Here is a 20,296-nt window from a genome sequence, read left to right on the forward strand (position 1 = left end):
TCCTTAGACTTTCATGAAAGAATCTAGATCTGGCCACAAAGATCTTACTACTCTCATTGAACTCAGCCCTTGAAATGATTGTTGGAATACCCTGGCTCTGGAGGCACCTCAGCCAATGCTACAAAACATCTAGAGGAAGACTATCTCCCAGCATGTGTATTCTTCCCAAACCTCAAAGCCATTACATGGGTCCAGGGCTCTTTGTTCTAGCAAGTTCTGCATCAGCCTTAAGTACATTCAAGCTTGAGAGCCACCACACTGTCTTTTGAGAATTTCTCAAATTTTTGTGAGCACAGACTACCTAAAATCTTTGGGGAAGCAGATATTTCCATACACAGTTGTGGGCCTGTCAAAGTACGTAGGTCTTAATAAGTTCTTGTGTGGCCTGAATGCTGTTGATCCACAGATAATATTTAGGGTAACAGGACCTTAGGGAACAGAAACTAGTGCTTTTATTCTGTATACTATTATAGCTATTAGAAATTGGATTTGGGAACTAAGTTCACATGATGCTGAAGCCCCTGGGGCAGTGGTGATAAGTAATCAGAATGCTGTTCCTAAATATTGTGTAGTTCATTTCAGAAAACACCCTTATCCATGCACGGGTGTGCACTTCAACTTAGATAGTGGGGACTACTGGGTCCTTTACTAATTTATTTAAGCTGTTACCATACTACAACCAAATCTCAATATTTAAAATGACTAATATGCATTCTTCAAGTCTAACATTTTTGATGCCTAAGCATATTTTTTGGTTTCCAAGACATTTTTGGAGCCTGAAGAAATAAGAAATACATCAAGATGGGGCTAGAGAGATGGCTAATAGATAAAGTACAAGCCATAGGTTGGGTGGGCAAGCTCTTTGATTTGCAAGAGACGCTGCCCCAGAAAACAATGTGGGGAGTGACAGGGGAAATCTGTACCATTAGCCTCTTGGCTCTAGATGCATGCACACACATATGTATGCACTCAGCTGCAAGCATGCATATATACACCATAAGCATATATGTAGCCACCCATATGCAGGTCATATCACTACACTTATTATCACTCAGAAGGAATAAGGGAAGAATATACTGCACACTGATGAAACTTTTATGTAGATAATTTTAAATATGAATACTGTAAGAGACTATGATAACATTTAGGTATAAAGTCACTAAAGAAAATTTTTCAGGAAAGAAAACTTCATTAAAATAGCTAGATGAAATTTCCATTCACCAGTGTTAATACCTCCCAATTATATTAAAGGTATTATTGGAGAGAGGATGATTAAAGAACTACTTCACCTGACTCAGTAACTCGGCTGATCAAAAAGATTGTCATCTGGTCAATCAACTGCCATTTGAAAGGCTGGTCTAAAAATACCTACATTTAAGTGTCTAAAAATCTGATAACTTTGAATAGACTTGGGGTAGCCAGCAGGAACAAGGTTTTAGTATCCTTCTAAGATTCTCTCTTTGGAATACAATCACCAAAACTTCTCAAAATTCCCTCATTGCTACCCCCACACCAAAAGGCTGGTCTACCCTGATTCTCCTCTATGAACATGCTACTAAACTAGCTTTGTACCTGACAGCCATTTCTACCAGCTTGCAATCTAAAGCTGAGTTCTTCAAGGAACTGTAGTCAGCAGTAAGAAAGATATACAGTATATGAAGATCATCAAATGGCTGAAGTACAGAAAATATGCAGGTGACTGGCCAGTCATCAACTCTAAGGGGGTTATGCAAACTTCCCTGCTTCACAGTGGACCATGAGAGCCAAGGGAGTAAATGGAGAGAGTAAGAGAATAGTATGAATCCTAAAGCATTACGACTATGAAGTAGGTAGATACTCTTCCTTCCATATGAACAAAGACAAGCATGAAGACACTATTCAAGTCGCCAACAATCGCTCCATTTGAGCTGCTGTTTTTATAGTGTCAGGGATTAAATTGGAGCCAAGATTCTCTAGTAAGCTACTTGAGAAAAGGCAAATTAATGGGCACCAGGCTGCATGAAAATCTTTTCATGGTTGCATACACAGGCTACCTCATGAAAGCCCCGACAAGTCAAGAAGTGAACACAAAAGGAAATACTCCCTGAAAGAACAAAATAACGTTTTGATGAGCCACATCCAGGTTTGCTTGGAAAGGATGCAGACAGAAACTTATGGAGACACAGAGCAGTCCCAGCCATCTTGGCTTCCACATACCAGCAAGGTGTTGACGCGACTCTGATCAACACAGCATGCTCATGATCCCGCCGCACACTCAATTTGGCTTAGGATCACCCAATCAAATTTGCTAACACAGTAGACTCCAGAAGAATTGCCCATTAAAAACAATCCAAATACAGACTCTAAATGTGCATAAGGCCTTTGTGCTCTCCACTGGAGCTTATAGTATCTAACAGCTGCAACTGTGACTATTCTAGCTAATTGCTCTCAGCAACAAAAATAAACAATCGCTCCAGGAAGAAGACTGTGCCCGCCAAATATTAATGAATTTTTTAACAGTCAGAAATTTCAAATTTAGTTTAGAAGCTTTGCTACTGGGAAGTCTCAAACCAAATAACACACACAGAGTTGAGGAGGTACTGCCCCACCCTCACCCCGATGTATGCAGTACACATATTGATTGTATTTAACCCTCCCCTCTACCCAGTCCAGCCCCCTCCAAATGAAAAAGGAATGTGCTTTGCGTTTGAAGGAATTTAAGAAATCTGAGATATTTTAACTCGTGCATAACTTTTTAACATATGGGGGAAAAGAGTCACACTGATTGGAGCTATTTTTAACGTGCAGCTCTACCGTAAAAATAGACATTTACTCATAAGGATGCTTGAATAGAGAGCAGGCCCAATCTACGTCTCATTGTTAAGAAAGAGGTGAAAAAAGGCTGCCATGCTTTCCCGAGCGCGGCTGATGCTTCGCCTGTGATGTCATGGCAGGATCCAGGTGCACTCTAACGAGTGTCTTTTAAGCTCATCAATCCTTTTAAAAGTGCACTTCTCCATCAGCTACTTGTCTGCGAACATGCAATAAGGAGCCAGTATTTATCCAGATCCTTGCAAGAGGAAAGATCACTGCAATCAGAGACATAGGGGAAGAGGAGAAAAAAAAATTACTTACCTACAATTGGTTTCCCAGACATCCTCTTCCTGGCCAAGATTAGGGAAGAAAGCATTTTCTTAGTTGACTTACTGGTACTGGCATATGTATCTGTTCTCTATGGCTGCAGATTCTTCCTCATCTCATCCAGGACCCTGCTACATAGAATACTGCAATCAAACTGCCAATTGAATGCTGTGGCAAGCATTTAGACATTGCCACTATAAGCTTTACTTTGGAGCGAGAACCCCAGTTTTGGATTTTCTTCAGCCCATTCACACAAATCTAGGGGAATACACTAATGGGAAACCATGCAGAATTCTTGATTTTCATTCCTTTCTGAAATAATGTTAAGCAGTAATCAATACAATAAAAACCACAAAGCAGCTTTCATTAGATCTGCCTTAAGTCATCATGTATTATTTTATGTTTTCTTATGCTAAAGCACTGGTCCTCAACCTGTCCTTCATATTCCCTACTTCAGGAGGAGGGCTACCAAATGATATTTTCAAAAAACTTTGAAAACATCAGATATACTGCTTACCAGATATTTATATCACCATGTATAACAGTAGCAAAATTAGAGTTATGAAGTAGCAACAAAAACAATTTTATGGTTGGGTGTGTCACCATAATATGAGGCACTAGATTAAAGGGTTTCTGTCAGGAAGGCTAAGAACTACTGTGCTGAAGAATAGTAATGTAAAAGTAAAAACATTCTATCAGAGAAGAAAATTAATGTTTGAAAAAGTATATTGAGAAGATTACATACACAGCCACAACTTAAAAAATACAAAAGAGACAAAACATGATTCTGAAGGAAGATGCAGCAAATGCATAACACTATAAACGCATACCCATACTCACCTCTATTCTCCTTCTAGATGCCACACCCATCGCAACGACAATTTCATTCTGCAAGGTGCTTCACCAGAAACCAATTCTCCTTTGTTTTAGCGCCTCGATGATAATGAACGGCAGGATTACAGAAGCTAGGAGAGCTGAGGTCCAGGGCCAAGACTCAAGTGAGACCTGGCTCACTTATCTGCAAAATAAGATATACTAAAGGAGCTCTCTCAAGGATCTTCTAGCTCACAGGAGTGAAAACTATAAATTAAATCTCCAGTCTAGAAACAGTCTGCGACTGGTGTGGAGTGAGCTCTTGATGTGCTTTTAGTGAGAGAATGGCAATTACAGGTAAAGCATGCATTTTAAAGGTTCCCAGAACCTGTGCCACAGGAGACTGCTGACTGTGTGCCAAAGTGGGATTCCCTTTAGGACAGAGACCAATCGAATGAAAAAACAAAGTGGAAAACAACTTTGAAAATACACAACTAAAGCAAAACCAAAACGATTCATCCCTTAAGGCTCAGGATAACCTGATAGAAGGTTTTCAATGAGCAGTTTTTTAGGTTGGGTGGCATTATTACTACCTTATCTAGTACTCAGGGATGTGTAATCTTAATACAGAAACATAAGCTACAATTTACCTGTGGAGGATTTCATAGTTCCATACAATGTCTAGGCATAAAAGGGTACTTCTTAAGGAACCATGTGAGAAAGAGAATGTTAACATGTAGTTCATTGTGTTGAGAGGAAACACACAGCAACAATCATTCTTGAGGCAGAATTTTACTAAATAATATTTAGTATAGGAAACTTCTTAATTTCTGGTTCAACTTTAAGGCAACGGTTATGTTTTCTTTCCAACAGAACTCGGACATTTGGAGTATGAACGTCTGTATTATTATTACTATCTATGTTTGCAAAATTACCTTTTGAAAAAGGAGAGGATCTATAACATACATGTAAAGTGTGGGGTTAACTTCTGATCCAGGGCTCTCAGTATTTCTTGATGTATTGGCATTAATTCAGAGTCCCAAGAAACCAAAGCACTTCATCTACTGGATGCCTAAGTGACAGTCTCACCATTTCTCCTAGCCAGTGTAGCACCTTTACCACCCCAACAACAAAAAGCTTACACAGCCACCTTGCCAACCACACTTCATCCCAAAGAGTAAGTTACTTGCTGGTAGCAGCTGGTGTCATCAGAGCTGCAATGAGGTCCACGGACAGGCTGGTAGGAGCTGAAAAACACATTTAGCTATACAGAAAAAGAATTATAGAAAAACATCAAAAAATTAGGTGGTAGAGAACATGTGCCTATGAACAACTGTTAGATCCAAGAGGCCTAAAAGATAATCCAAGCTGCAAGCCTTGGTCAGGGAAGAACTATGTAAGTGGCCTTTTACGTAGCTTCTTCTCAAGAGGGAAGGCGTGGCCAAGGAACAAACAGCCAAGTAGTGTAAGTGCTAAGGAGGAATCAACATTGCCCAGTGTGAAAGGTGCACAGTCAGGACAGTAGATAAGCACAGCATGCTATTACCAGGGTAAAGTTGGTTGTGTCTTGTGCCTCTGCAAACACTACACACCATACTTCAAATGCACATCTCATAAAAGAGGCAATGCCCTCAGTAGTGACTTTGACACATCCTCCCAATTAACATGATCTACCACACCAGATACTTGCAAGGTCACAATGGAAACAGTCAAGAGAATAAAGGGGCAAGGCTTCAATGTTTATATGTTTTATATTGTATCATGGTCTCCAGTGGCAATGTTTCAATCTTTAAGGACTTCCTATTTCGTTGTGCACTCTCAAATTTCAGGCTAATCTGAAATTTAACTAGCCGATGCAGACAAATGTATAAGAAACTCACAGGTCACACAGCTTATAAATGAATATAGTAATGTTCCCAAAATTCAGGCAGGCAGACATTTACCTATGCACTGTTGACAGTTTTCTTCTTGAATCCTCTCTCCCCTAACATCTTTTAAATTCTACCAACATTTCAATGAATTGGTCAACTGTTACCACTTCTGTGTGGCTAAGTGTTCTTATCCTACTACTCCCAAGGCCCCCACACATCGAAAACTATTTGTTCTCTTTTACACAATCATGGATTTTGTGCACGAGACTCTGCTCGTATCTTTCACCATGCATCTGTGATGTGTCATACTTCTGAACTACAAATGGTGAACACTGGGCAGCAGTGAGGTATGTCTTCCACACTTCACGTCAGCACAAACATCTGCTTGCACTTATGCCTGGAATGTGGCTGGCTATGAGAGATAGTTGAAAATCTGACACGCATGAATGCTACTGTGTGTCCTATCAGTTTAGGTCTAATTATATAATATTTGGCTGTTTAAACTAAATATATCATTAATACCACATTTCAGGCCCAGGATATGTATTTTGTCCTACTTCAAAGTTGAATAAAAACAGCACAACATCTTTTTCATATTCAAGCTATTTTACCATCATCAGTGATTTCCAAACTGTCTTTCTATATATTACATATTTATAGAACGAAGATCCAGAGTTCTCTGTCAACCTATTAGGCTATAAAGTGGGTTAGAACTTTTCATTTTGTTTCACAGAGGACTTGGACAACTGAAAGAGTTTGTTTTTTATAAGATTCACTGAATGAAAGAGATGTACTGGCAACTGCATGAGCAGAGCACAGAGTGACTGGGTTTGAATAAGCCACAGCACATTAGCTTGGTAACTGCATCTGATGGCACTATAGTCATGACCCGGCAGCTTACCTGTTCTCCCTTCTAGGTGGTGGCCTCTGGGAAGAGAAGTACTTGCTCATTCTCCCAGAACTAGGGCACAGCGTAGCAGGCAGCAGAAGCACAGACTCATGTCTACTCGCACGCACACACACACACACACACACACACACACACACACACACACCTGCTAATGATATGAAATGGAACCTTGCAACAGTTAACTTCAGCAAGGTCCATCTGACACTGACCAGCTGCCTGAATTAATGGGTTATGTACTTTAATCTTCTGCTTAGAATGGTAAAGAATCTCTGTGACTTTTCAGGGGAAGAATGTAAAGAAACTATAGATCGAAAACAAAGGAGTATTCCCTGCAATGATAGACTACACATGCCTGTTATTCAAACTCCTATGGCTTTATCTCCATATCTGTTTCTACTGCCCAACACTCTAATATGATAACAGAGACATCTGTATGGAAATTGGTGTCTGCCTTTTTTCTTATTCTATTTTTAAAGTGACATGTGGATAATGCACTAGAAAATACATTTAAAGACCCATTGATTACAATTCTTAGGAACTTACTGTTGACATATTTGCATTTCCTTGTTTTCAAGGTAACACTTTGAAAAAGTAGTTGTAAATTTCCACTCCACTTTGAATATCTTATAAAGAGGAGACTCTTGTAATTCGTTTTTGTTTTTAAAAGGGAAGATGAAATTGCCCACATTTCTCTTTAAATCAGATTAATTTAAAATGGCAGTAAGATTAAGAGCTGCTGTCAGTCACTTCCACAGTGAGTTGCAGTACACTTCAAATGATTTGCAAACACAGGAGGCAAAGGAATCTGAAAGGGGAAATGTAACTTCTTCACAAATACACCACACCCCCTTTATAGGGTTCTTTTCTTCCACTATCTGTTCAAATGCAAAAGAAGCACTGGCCTGCGACCAGTCAAAATACAGAGGAAGTGAGAGGGGAGGAGGGTGGGACGCATGTTTGAACATCACATAAGGAAAACATGAAATTCAAATTGGCAGTGTTTAATAGCAGGCTATGGGAAAAGGAAGAGCCTTGCCACTCAGACAGTCTTGGTTATTATGTATAAAATAAGATGGTTTTTACCCAAAGCAACAAATCAATGCAATCAAAAAAAAAAAAAATCATCCAGTAGACTTATAAAAAACAAATGAACAGCAACCAAAAAAAAAAAAAAAAAATCCCTTCAACATACTCAGCTTTCTGAAGTTTAATAAAAGTGTAATTCTCACCGAAAAGAAAAGCCAGAGAAGTCAGGCACAGTGGTCCTCATCTTTAATTCTGACACTCAGGAGGTTGGTAGATCTCTGTGAGTTCCAGGCTAGTCAGGACTACATTGAGAGATCACATCTCAAAGAGACAGACAGACAGACAGACAGAAGGAACAGCAAGAACTGTTTTTCTCTCCGTTTACCTTCTGGAGATGTGTTGTGATTAAATGTGTAAATGAAGCATGGAAGGAGCTGGCACACTTCACAATTTTGTTAACCTAACAGAAAGTGAGTTTTCTCTCCCAGAGAAAACTCTCTTAATGAGATAGCAGTTGTTCAACACAAGTGTCACCCACCACCTCCTCTGGTGGGCACAGTCTTACTGACAGAGGCAGAATAAAGTTGCCATGCCCAAGTGCTCATGACTGGCTCAAGTCATAGGGTGTGTAGTTCCCACTCCTGGAAATGCTCGAGGGTTAATGGTGAGGTGGTAGAGCAATAGACTGCATTACTAGCTGATGAGTACACGTCCCTGTAAAAGTCACCTAGTCAATGCACTTGAAAGCTAACTAGTCAAGAGTATTCTGTCAGTTTTTTTCTTTTAGGGTTTGATATTTTGTTGTTGTTGTTTTTGTTTTTTTCCTTTCCTTCACAGTCCCCCCCCCCCCCCCCCCCGCCCCTCAGTTAACTTGCCCTTCTAGATTCCTTTTAGATAGCACAGCTTTCATCTCTGACCTCTGAACACCTCTTTTCATTAAAGAGAGTAAGGTTTATTTATTTATTTATTTATTTTTGAACTAGACTGCGCATAGGTACCCCACAATCCAGATGTATTTAAAGATACACAGTTCTTTCCCTTCAACTTTGTTTATTGATGTACCGAACATGAAAAAGCACAAAGAATCCAAACACAAAAGAAAACATGTACAGCCTCTTAAATACTCAACAGAATATATTTTCTATTCCAACAGATGTGAATTAAGTCATACTGTACAACTTCAAATAAATACCAGCCTTACATTTTATTAAGTGCTCGGATAAACACTGTGAAGTGAAGCACAGTTCGCATGCCTTCTCATCAATGCTGTGGTTTGCTACAGTAGCACAGGAAAGAAGCGTGTAGCTGCTGTTTGCCCACAAGGGAAACCTTATTTTTTTTTTTAAATATATACATGTATTTTTATTTTATTTTTTTTTTAACGCAGGTTAACTCTGACAATCTAAATGCACCTAAGGATATGAGAAAGTGCTAAGCCAATTGAGTTCTGAATAGCATTGAGTGGGTCAGCATGAAAACTCGCTTGTTCACTTTAGCACGCGCCTCACAGTATATGTACTGTACTATACTGAAAATTTTTATAACTACAGTTTTAAATAATAAAAAATAAAACTCAAAGCAACTGCAAAGATAATGTACAACTATGTTATGCATAGCACATTGCCTGTTCTAAGGGGAAGCACATGAGCATCTCAGTTTATACAAAACGCAGGACGTAACTATATAGTTCTCAGTGCATCCTGATGAAGGCCACAGTTGCCTTCAGCTTTTTTGAAAATTTATTATAAGCTAGATGCTAATCAGAAAATATTTTGTATTTTTTAAAATTTCTTTCATACATGGTAAAGACTTATTTTATTATTTCCCCAAATAGTGGTTTAAGCATCATACAAAGTTAAATTTCAATAGCATACAGATATTTATGATTTTGTATGAAAAATGTAAGGAAATTTGTTCAAAACCTATGGTTATACTCATTTTTTTCTTTTTTTTTACCACAAACATATTTATAAACGAAAATGTAGCATCACCATAAACAGCTGAAGCTAGACTATCTACAGACAGAATTAGCCAACGAATCTGATGCACTGTAAATTCAAGTCCTCAGGACAACAGAACTGAATAAGCAAGACCTCAAGTAACAATGTTAATGCCATTTACAAAGAAAAGAACTGATACAAAACATTCAAAACCTGAACATCACTTGATATGTAAGGGAAAAAAATAAAATTAGCTGAAAGGTTCATAAACACAAGGTCTTATTTACATCACACAAAGCTCAGGTGTTAGCCTTAAACTTAACTCTCAAAATACCTCCAAATATATCCAACTCAGGTCGCCTTTGCTGACTTGCTGCCATCCAAACGTGTGCAACATCTCATCTTCCTTAAGACAAAACAATTCTTCAAACGATACTGCAAGTACATCACTAAACACCATGAGCTCTATCTGAAGGGATTTCTTTAGGAAGAACAGATTTTCCCCCATCTCTTGGTAATTTAAATTTCTTGCCTGCTCTTATATATTCTTTTGTAAATTTTTTTTTATTTGTTTCAAAATCACAAATCAATGTGAGCCATCTATCACATAACAACCAGGATGATCAGACGCCCCACTGGTGATTACGAAAATGAAACCAGCAGTGTTCCCTCACTGACTCAATTCCTCTCATACAAAGATCTCAAAAGTATTTTTCTACATCATAAATCTTTCTAAATTTTCCAACCGTTGCAAATTTCCTGGTAAATTTTAAAAGCTCACTAGGTGTCATATGAAGAGATTTCTCAAAGTATTCAAGTCAAAATATTTGTTCCAGGACCAGTAAAAAGTTTCTCCAAATTTTCTTTTTTATAAAAATAGATGCTTTTTTTAAACCCACATCAAAGAGGCTCTTATCTCTTTGGCAAGGTACTGCTTTACGAAAAGTTCTCCAGTATTCTTACAATAAGCGTTTATAATGTCGCCCCCCCTGCCCCAGCCCAAATCAGAATTACAAAATAAATACTGTTTGTAACTTCATAAATAAAAATGTAAACTTCAAAATACTTTTCTGAGACATAACAGCAATGCTTTAAATGTAAACCAAACACAAAGCTAATTAGAGAATGGAAAGAAAAAAAACAAAGACAAAAGAAAGAGAAAGAAAAGGAAAGATAAGGAGGTGGGGAAAGACAACCAACTGAAGAGCTACAACACAAAGCCTCAGTACTTACTCACAGGTTCAAGGCAGTTATGTAAAAAGAAAAGAAATGTCTTCCCTTAGCTGAAACACTTTAAAAGGTCCACCTTCTTCAAAGAAGGCAATAGAATGCAATGTGACAGGTAAAAACCCTGTACCTCTTGTCCATATTCAAACATAAAAGATATTTAAGAAGTTTTAATTCAAATACTAGCAATAAAAAATCTCACATATTTCTTAGGATGCTAAGTAGTCATTTATCCCCATCTCAACACTGACTTACAAAGACATTTACTAATGTATAAAGTTTCTCTTAACTTGCTTTTGTTGTATAGTTTTCATATATAAATGGACTGAGGACAAGAGCTCATTAGGCTTTGTGCGTTTTGTTTGTCTTAAAGGAGACCTGCAGGACTCTGTCTCCCAGGCGGTATCCATTGAGGCTAGCTATCGCCATGGCCGCCTCATCATAGTTTGTCATAGTCACAAATCCAAAACCTTTGCACTTATTGGTGTTAAAGTCACGGATGACCTTCACGTTGGTGACAGCTCCAAAAGGCCCAAACATTTGCCACAGGATACTTTCATCTGCATCAGGCGCCAGGTTGTACACAAATATGCACCAGCCTGTTCCAGGGTGCCCAGGAATATTAATTCCAGCCAGACTGGTCATTCCATCAATCGTCATTGGCGAAAACCTACTAAACAAAACAGGAAACAGACATACACACACATACAAGGAACATTGATTGGTTACAGCAATGGGTTTAAGTTCTTTTCTCTTTTCCCAAATTTTAGCAATTCTGCTTCCCCAACAGATGAATACAGCTACGTGATGTGTCAACCGAGGCTCTATCTGTGGCTTGCAGTAACAGACAAACAATCCAAGTACTGATAGATTATGAAATGATCACTATCTGCTGCACAAAACAACAAATTAAACAATGGCAAAAAAGAAAGAAAGGAAAGAAAAGAAAAAAATCGGCTTCATGAGGATGGAGAAGGGAGAAAACCAACATGTAACAGAAACATGCTACAATGTTGCAATGCAATCTGAAATAATGACTTTTTAAAAGACTGGGTGGCATACAGTGGTATAAAGATATTCCAGGAGTTCAACGCACTTCAAAAGCAACTTTACAATAGGTTACACATGCAAAAGAAAACCCAACATAAATTTATTAGGGTGGAAATATTGCTCCCCAAATCAAAGAAATCAATTGGTTGTGGGAAGGGATTATGGGTGTCATGAACCTAAGTCATTACCTCTTCACTCCATAAGCCATATTGAGCAGATTGTCCAACCTGCAAAACACACATTTAGCAAACTTCAGTGTTTAATTTCCCCCTTTTAGTTCATGAAAGCTAGGCTCACTACTGCCACTTTCCATGGGGATAATGGTACAAAAAATATATTTGATGTTTCAAAACACTGGGTCTTTTACCATTCCTGAGAGAATGGGCACCCACTGTGGTAGAACACTGGCTATCTCTACAAGGTCAGTGCAGCTGAGGAGAAAGTGGCGGTCATCTGAGGGAACAGCCAGAAACAGAATGTGAAGGGGCCGGAGCAGCTGACATCTGACTCCCCACCAGGCAGGCTCTAAAAGTGAAACTGGAACTGACCAGCACCTTCACAAACGCCTACTTTTACTCCTTACAATTCCATGGGTTCCTGAGGCCACTGAAGCATCCAAGGATTAAACAGCTAACCTCAACCCACAGAGCTAGTTCTTCAGAGGAGTTCTCATCTTCTAAAATCAAAGATGTAGATTGACAGAGATGCACAATTACATTGTTTATGGACAAACTTGCTGTATAGAGTTTGGGCCATCCTGCATTATCAATGTCAAGAAGACTCTTATGGGTGCCTCACGTTTGTAGTATTTACTAATAAATTACACATGAGGAGCAGGCATGTCTAATACAGAGCCATATAACTCACCCAACTGCAATGCTCCCCACTCTCCACAGCCCCAGGTGGGGCACAATTATTTTGTCTTTTAATACCGGTGAAAAGCTAAGTATTTTGGGAAGTGGGTGGGTATCAGCTTTTTGAGGTCAACGCAAACACAGAGAAGAGCACATAGAAAAGCAACTCCTCTCAATTTATAAAGGCCAAAGCGTGCGCTCCTTCTGGTCTTTCAGACAGGGAAAAGTGTTTTCCCTGCATGTCCCTAATCTTAACTCTCCTCTGCGCTTTCCGGTGTCGTGAAAAAACAAAAGGGAACTGTTGAGTTGATCTCATGAAAAGTGGAAGGCAAGAGAACAAATCACAGTGACACTAGATCTTCCTTCCTCTATTTGGGTCTGCCATGTTGCAGTCCACAATTTCAAAGGCACCACTTAGCACAGACCACTGATCCAAGCACTGCAGCTTTATAACACATACCTAGTGGTTATGTAAAAGCAAAGGGTACCAAAATTATCATCTACCACTTGATGTAGGATGGAAACTACCCAGAAGGCTGACTGGGTGAGAATATTTGCACACACAAAGCACAGAGCAGGTGTGAAGAGTACAGAACGTCTGGGGACTGACTCGGTTCTGCAGTGTGAAGATGAGGAAAGATGCCATGCCTTTATATACAAAAACCAAGGTTACAAACATCAGGAAGAAACGAACACAAATTCTCAACACCAATCAAAAAGTGAAAGTTTCATCAAATACAGAAAGTTTCATCAAATTACTGGAATGATAGCTATGGAATGCATTTGACAAACGGTACCTGTGGGAAACATGAACATATTGAAGTCTCTGTTCAAAGTGATTAAAGGACAAAGTTAAGTAGCTGCATTTCCCTCCACCCACTTCGGTGAGCAATGAAACTCCAGACATAGAATTTCCTTAAAATGTGTCTGCTTTTAAGATAGGATGGGAACCAAACCTGCCATGGAAGTAAGTTATAAGACAGAGGGAATTCCCAATTCTATCCCATCCTACAATCCTCAGGACTTCTGGGAGTTTTGCAAGTAGGTCTCTGAAGACCTTCAATGGGCCTTGGAGTGGCCCCACCTGTAGAGTCTTATATGGTCCCCTGACCCTCATTCATCTCCCAATCTTAGGGGAAATTCAATCCTGGAGGATTTAAACCAAATTTCCTACACGTCTCCCTTTCTCTTCCTCCATCAGCAAGGGAGTGGAATACTGCTCCAGGAAATAGTTCAGGCATGGCAGCTAGTGACTACAGGGAGCTGACCCCCATTTCCCTGGCTCTCCCTGCTACACATTTATGTGTCCCACTGGAATTTAAAGAAGCTAGTGGGTACTTCAGTCGGACATCAAGCTGCCTTTGTCCAGCAGCAGGCAGCAAATTGTAAACTGTGTAGCTCTAGGAGAAAATATCATAGTATGCCAGGCAGAGCCTCCATGTCCCACAGCTTCAGGACAAGTTCCATACAGGATCACCTAAAACTGAAAGTCACTACATTCAAGAGGAGCCTGGGCTAGCAGCCTCTCTCTGTGGTAACTTGGGGCCACACGCAGATGATGTGCTCCCCCATGGGAGTAGATGTTAAGGAGTCAACTGCCTGTGTAGTGTGCTATTTAAAGCCAGAATGTTCTTAAATGATATTTAACATCTGGACTGCAGCAGTATCTGCATCCACTCCACGCTATCACATGCTGTCCTGAGGAACTCTGAGCCTTCCTGAGAAGGTGACCAATGTCTGCTCCCACCCAGGCTTTAGCTGGGGTATAATCCAAATCACAAGTAACACATTCCATGGATCTGGAAGATTATATAGAAAATCTTAGCTCCAATGAAGGCATCCTTTACTTATAGAAAGAGTCCCAAAAGAAAGGAAATTGGGTTGAGGATGCTCCAGTGAGGAGAATTCAAGAAAAGACAAACCAGTTATTTCCTCTAATTCTCACAGAAGCCATGTCAAGAAGCTAGACACAAGTCAATTCAACATCTCTTACACGAAGTCAAAACATTCAAAGTGATAAAAGTTAACACTTTATGAACCTTGCTTAAAGCAAAATCTTAATGTACTAAGATACTTTAGATACATATATCAGTATATTGTTATATCTGATAGAGTATATATTTCATCTTCATCCTGTGTTTGTATATTTGATTAGAATTCAGAGTCTGAAGTTCATTGATTACAGAGGTACAACCCATGTACACAGACAAGTGCTGAGCACAAACATTTGGGAATGTCACCTATCACCAGGATCTGTAACTCAGATTATTGCTAGGCAACATTTCTAACAGAATGCTCTACGAGCTAGAACACCTTCATTTCAAAGTAGAATATTTAGAAATATAGCATAAAACTAAAGTATATGCCTAGTTTTCAAGCTATTCAGCTGGTAGACTAGGGAACAATCTATATAGAAAGGTGAATTTTTAAAAAAATCAATTAAAGTCAGACATAATATGTAAAAAAGACAACAAATAAGAAAACACAATTTTGTGCACTGTGGAAAAATTAACAAACTTCTCCAAAGCGTATGTTAACCAATCTTAGCTCATCAATGTTCCCTTATCCAGTCACATCTTCTACAAATGAGGACAAGTATTCATGAGGCTTGACATCTGTGCCTTCTAACATGAAACCAAGCCAATGCAACTAGCAACACACCTAAAGCTCAACCCAACTGCTAACTGCAGAGGCTCTTTAAAAATGCACAAAGACTCACAGAAGCAGACACACAGCCATTGCCTAGGTCACACTCAATAAACTTAAATGAAACATTTTGGTTTACAGTTTAATTTGGATATCCTGTACTCAGAATATTCTTAGGGGACAGAAATCACATCATTCATCCAAATAAATATTCTGCCTTATTTTATATACTATAAACACTTCAACTAGACCATAAGATTAGCAGTGTTCATATTTAAATAATTCTAATTATCAATACAGATTGAGCCATAAACCTCATAAGCCCACTTTTAAAGTCAATCCTTATTACATGAAATTTTATTTTATTTTTTAATTTTCATGAATTCTGAAAGTCCTTTCATCATTATTATAACTTGTATTCCTCTGTCTTTCTCAGCTGCCAAGGTACCACCATAACATTAAAACAACACAATGAACATTCTAAAATTCATGCTGAGAAGTGGCAAACTCAAAGCGAAGGCACTAAAACATAAATACTATGAAGAAATAACTGTTGAGGAATTAACACCTCAACTACAGAAAAGAGCAAGATGCCAACAAAACTTTCAAGTCCTTAACCTCAAGTGTCTTATAAACTCAAAGATCAACTTTTCTTCAATAAAAGAAGAAGAAAATCAAGGTAATGACTGCCAAATTAAAGATACTTTTAAAAAGCACCAGTCACACATTAAGACATATTTGCACTGTAGAAATTGACTCATTTCTCTCATTCCCAGTCTAGATTAAACACATTCCCTTACACACAGTAACACACATTTTACCACTTAGACAAAGCAGAGGTGGGGATGAGCAGTGAGGTGAATCCTAGGGAAAAAAAATCGTCCATCCTGGGTACCCGGTTGCTTCATTTTGCCCTCACTGGGCAAGCCGTGTAACAGCTCCATCTCGGGGCTACTTGATGTCAAACGTAGTACAATGAGAAGAGCAGTGTACAATCCAGGCAGGAACTTTGATCTTCCTGTCTCAGCCTCGAGAGTAGCTGGGGCTCCAAGATCAAACCTCTACACACAGTAATCTTCCTCACTTACTAATGCTGGGTTTTCCTTTCAACTAATGTTCCTTACTCCCTTCTTGTAGAAAGTTTTGTCTTTTTCCTTTCAGAGCCAAAGAATCTCTTAAGTAATGATAAAATTAAATTTTTTTTTGTAATATGGGATGAACAAAAGATAAAGGCTTTAAATTTAATCATAGTGACAACTTTGGAAAACTTTAACTCATCAAAAATAAAGGGCATGGGCGTGTAAGGGGGAAAGGAAGATTGAGTGAGGATGCTGTGGTACTCAACATCCAACACACGCTGCCCAGAGACAAGGACTCTTACTGCTGTCGATGGGTCCTTGGACATAGTATTGAGAATCTAGGAGAACTTCTCTAATAAATAGCAACCAGCAAATAACACTACAGCTTTAATTGAAATCACAAAGCAACAATGCATGGCAGTACGGCTTTCTTCTAACAGCCAACTAAAGCTAACTGGGCAGGACGACTAGGAACACAGCTGAAAGTCAACGGGCTTGAACTGTACTATATTCAGAAACAGCAACAAGTGAATCAAGTTAGAAAGAAAGGCGTCAGAGCGAGGGCATGCATGCAGCGCTGGAAAGAGGCGCTCAGAGGTCTCTCTGCAGAAGGAAATAACCAGGTAGCTCAGAGAACTTGCCTCTCACTCAGTTGCCACTTCTTGTCACCAAGGTCAAAGGTGATACACATTTTGTTTTCCTCAATGGTTTTTTTTTTTTTTTCTCCTACAATTACAGCAAATGAACTCAATGAACCAGGAAGCTGGTCATCCATCGTCAACCCTGCCTTTGACAACGGCCTTGCTCTCTCAATGAAGGCCAGCTTAGGTAGGTATTCAACCAGGCATTAACAGAACCTAAGTCACATACTTAACTGCTTTTAGGAGGAGATATTTTAAGTTGGTTTTTAAATTTTTCTTCTCTTTTCTATACTCTATTATACCAATGGGGAAAATGTATGTGACAGAGCCTAGAAAACATGTAAGCTAATTCCTCTACCTTACTAAGTTTATGATTGTATGTTAACTATCTGGTCTTAGAAAGGAAAGAGTATATATTTGCATGTACTTATAAAAAAATTAGCTTAGGAGTTAGATACAATACAGCTATATCATACCATGTGGCTGAGTGGTAAATAAAAACTGGGTGATTCATTCATAAAACCAGACATTCACTGTTCCTAACTGAATCTCAAGTCACTTTTTTTTTCCCCCACACAAAGTATGTATGCTCTGAATGCCTCCTGGTCTGCTTGTTTATTCAACAACTAGATGACTTGAGAATTTGGGTTATTTATTCCCATTAGTAACACAGTGACTTCTTTGGGCTTGGGTTAATGCATCAGTGAATTAACACCCAGAGGCAGACTGACACTACTTTCTGTATGACACAGAAGCTAATGACTTCTAAATTTTTAAAGTGCTGAAAAGAAAGGAGGAGGAGAAGGAGAGAGAGGGAGATGGTAAGGAGAAGGGAAGGGAAGAGGAGGATACACAGTTGCAAAAACCATGATCCAGAAATGTTAATAGATTTCGTCTCTGAATGTTACAGCCAAAGTGTGTCAACCTCTAAACTGTAAGATGCAACCAAAGGAGAGAGGGTTCCGCTTGAAATAACGTAGAGCATTCTTATCATCATGTATCTTTAACGATGTCTATATTATAAAGCACAGCTAACTGAAAGAGCTCTACTTGACAGCTCAAACACAAAAATAAATTCTTTGTAAGAAAAGAGTAACAAAAAGAAAACAGCACATCAGACCGCAGTCTGCAGGCCTGGTTTTTCTCAAAGTGTGCTTTGGGCCCAGTAACCTGTGGCTGCAGGGTTTCCTGTATGCCTCAGGATACTTAACAGCATCCCTGGACTCTACCCACTAGATGTGAGTCACATCTCCACTCAAATTATGCCATCACAAATGACTCTACATTTTGCCAAATGTCTCTTGGAGGCAGAGTCACTCCTGGAGGAGAACTGCCCTTATAGTTAATTGCCCTCACCTTTGGTAACAGCAAAAGTTGCTCTTTCCCCCAAGTATATTTTCTCTGTGCCCATTAAAGAAAAAGGAAAAGAAAGAAGAAAAAAAGAAAGAAAGAAAACAACAGTAAAGACAAACTCAAAGCAGTGATCTTATTGATACAATTACTTGACAGTCAACCTGCACATTCTCCTCCAGTTTAGTAGCTGGGCACGAGAACTAGACCAGACTTACCTAAAACGCTGTGCCTGCTGAGCTAGCGGTCCTGGGTACCTTCTGTTTGGAGACTGGTACAGCTGGGAAAGGATGGCCTGATTGGTTTTTTGGCTTGGATTATTAGCAAACTTTACAGTGATTGGCTCTGTGGCACCAGGAGGTTTCTGGCCATTTAGGCCTTTGATAGCTTCTTCTGCCTCAATCCGCTTGTCAAATCGAATAAACCCTACACCCCTTGATATGCCTAAGGTAGATTTAAGTAAAGATTTGGGAAAGAGGGAGCAGGAAAGGGGAAGAAGAGAAGAGAGGATAAATTAATTTTTCCTTCTCATTAACATCTTTTCACCCAAATACAACATTTGCCACAAAAATCACACCAGGAAGAAAATTTTACCTTAGTAATTCAACTCAGAACCTCAATTTTCCACCTTTTAAAAATGCACCAAATAATCTATACAATGTGAGGTCTCACTGGTTATCCTGTGCTTGTCAAGAAACCAATAAAGTACAGAGTACATAAGCCCATGCTTTCTTCCCTACATTCCCTCCTGCCTCCTGTGCACTGTAACACTAACTGGGCGCCCAAGTACTTTTCGAATCATGCTATCAGACAGGCAGCCCCTTCCTTGGAATAAGAACAAAAATATGTATTTGCTAAAAACACTAGAGAGCATATATTGCTAAACTAAAATTCTAAGAAATGCATTTGTCATAATCATCATATAAGCATGAAGGTCTCTCAAGAAAACAGAATCTGAAGAGCGTCTTCATGGTTTCGGAAGCTCTTCTATTCTTCCCTTCCGCTATCTCACAGAAGTAATGCAGCATAGACTATATGCTAAGTCAGCAGAACTGTGAACTTCCTGGCACCTCCAACATTCCTGTTAAGCTTGGAAGGCCATTCCCTGCCTGTTCTTTGATAACAGTGGCAAAACAGGGCATGAACAAGGCCTTTCTGGGTTTACGATTTAGAATAGCAGCATGGATCTCAGTTCATTGCATGTAACGGGCACAGGCAGGTGAGCAGATCACAGTTGGTCAACACAAGGTAGGCAGCCTTGGAGAAACGCCTTCTTGGCAACCAACCAGGTCCTCACAGGACCACATTTTAGCCTAGTACATAGGGAAGTATAGATAATTCAGAGTGGGCCAATGAAGTTAGGAGGGGCTGCTGAGGAAACCTATACCATCGTGATTTAGAGCACCCTCTCAAAAAGAAACAGGTGGTCCGTCTGCCTTACAATTGAACCCTGATAAGGCTCAGACTTTTCTAGGGTAGATAAGGCATCGTCTCCAGGCATGTTTTATCTGATATGCTGTTACTTCATCTTTTCTATGTAAGATACACACACCATACACGGCCAACACCTGAAGGCTGAACGCCAGAGCTGCTGAGCTTCTTATTCCATTTCAGGAAAGGGTATGTTTTTCATGAAAGTTGTACGTATAAAGAAGTGACTACAAATACATTCTTCCCCTTTCATCTCTCTATGGGCTCCTATTGAGAACACACATTCCAGCTAGCATATTTCCATCTCTCAGCAGGGTGAAGAAGTTTGCTCCAAGTGT

At 39.3% G+C, this 20,296-nt stretch overlaps 1 protein-coding gene across 16 annotated transcripts in view; it reads right to left on the reverse strand.

The window, feature by feature from the left end:
• Positions 1-8,695: 8,695 nt before the first annotated feature.
• Positions 8,696-20,296, reverse strand: part of Elavl2 (ELAV like RNA binding protein 2) — a 148,827-nt gene continuing 137,226 nt past the window's right edge. For 7 of the 16 annotated variants that reach the window (XM_029476746.1, XM_029476753.1, XM_029476751.1 and 4 more), the window contains 3 exons: positions 18,746-18,971; positions 12,146-12,184; positions 8,774-11,580 (listed from right to left, as the gene is read on the reverse strand). In XM_029476746.1, coding sequence (XP_029332606.1) covers positions 11,250-11,580; positions 12,146-12,184; positions 18,746-18,971 — 596 coding nt within the window. In that variant the 3' untranslated portion in view covers positions 8,774-11,249. Of the gene's footprint in view, positions 11,581-12,145; positions 12,185-18,745; positions 18,972-20,296 lie in introns of all 16 variants that reach the window. The other 9 variants (XM_021159661.2, XM_021159652.2, XM_029476743.1 and 6 more) reach the window with 5 other exon arrangements.

This window comes from Mus caroli, chromosome 4, assembly GCF_900094665.2.
Source record: "Mus caroli chromosome 4, CAROLI_EIJ_v1.1, whole genome shotgun sequence".
Classification (NCBI taxonomy): domain Eukaryota; kingdom Metazoa; phylum Chordata; class Mammalia; order Rodentia; family Muridae; genus Mus; species Mus caroli.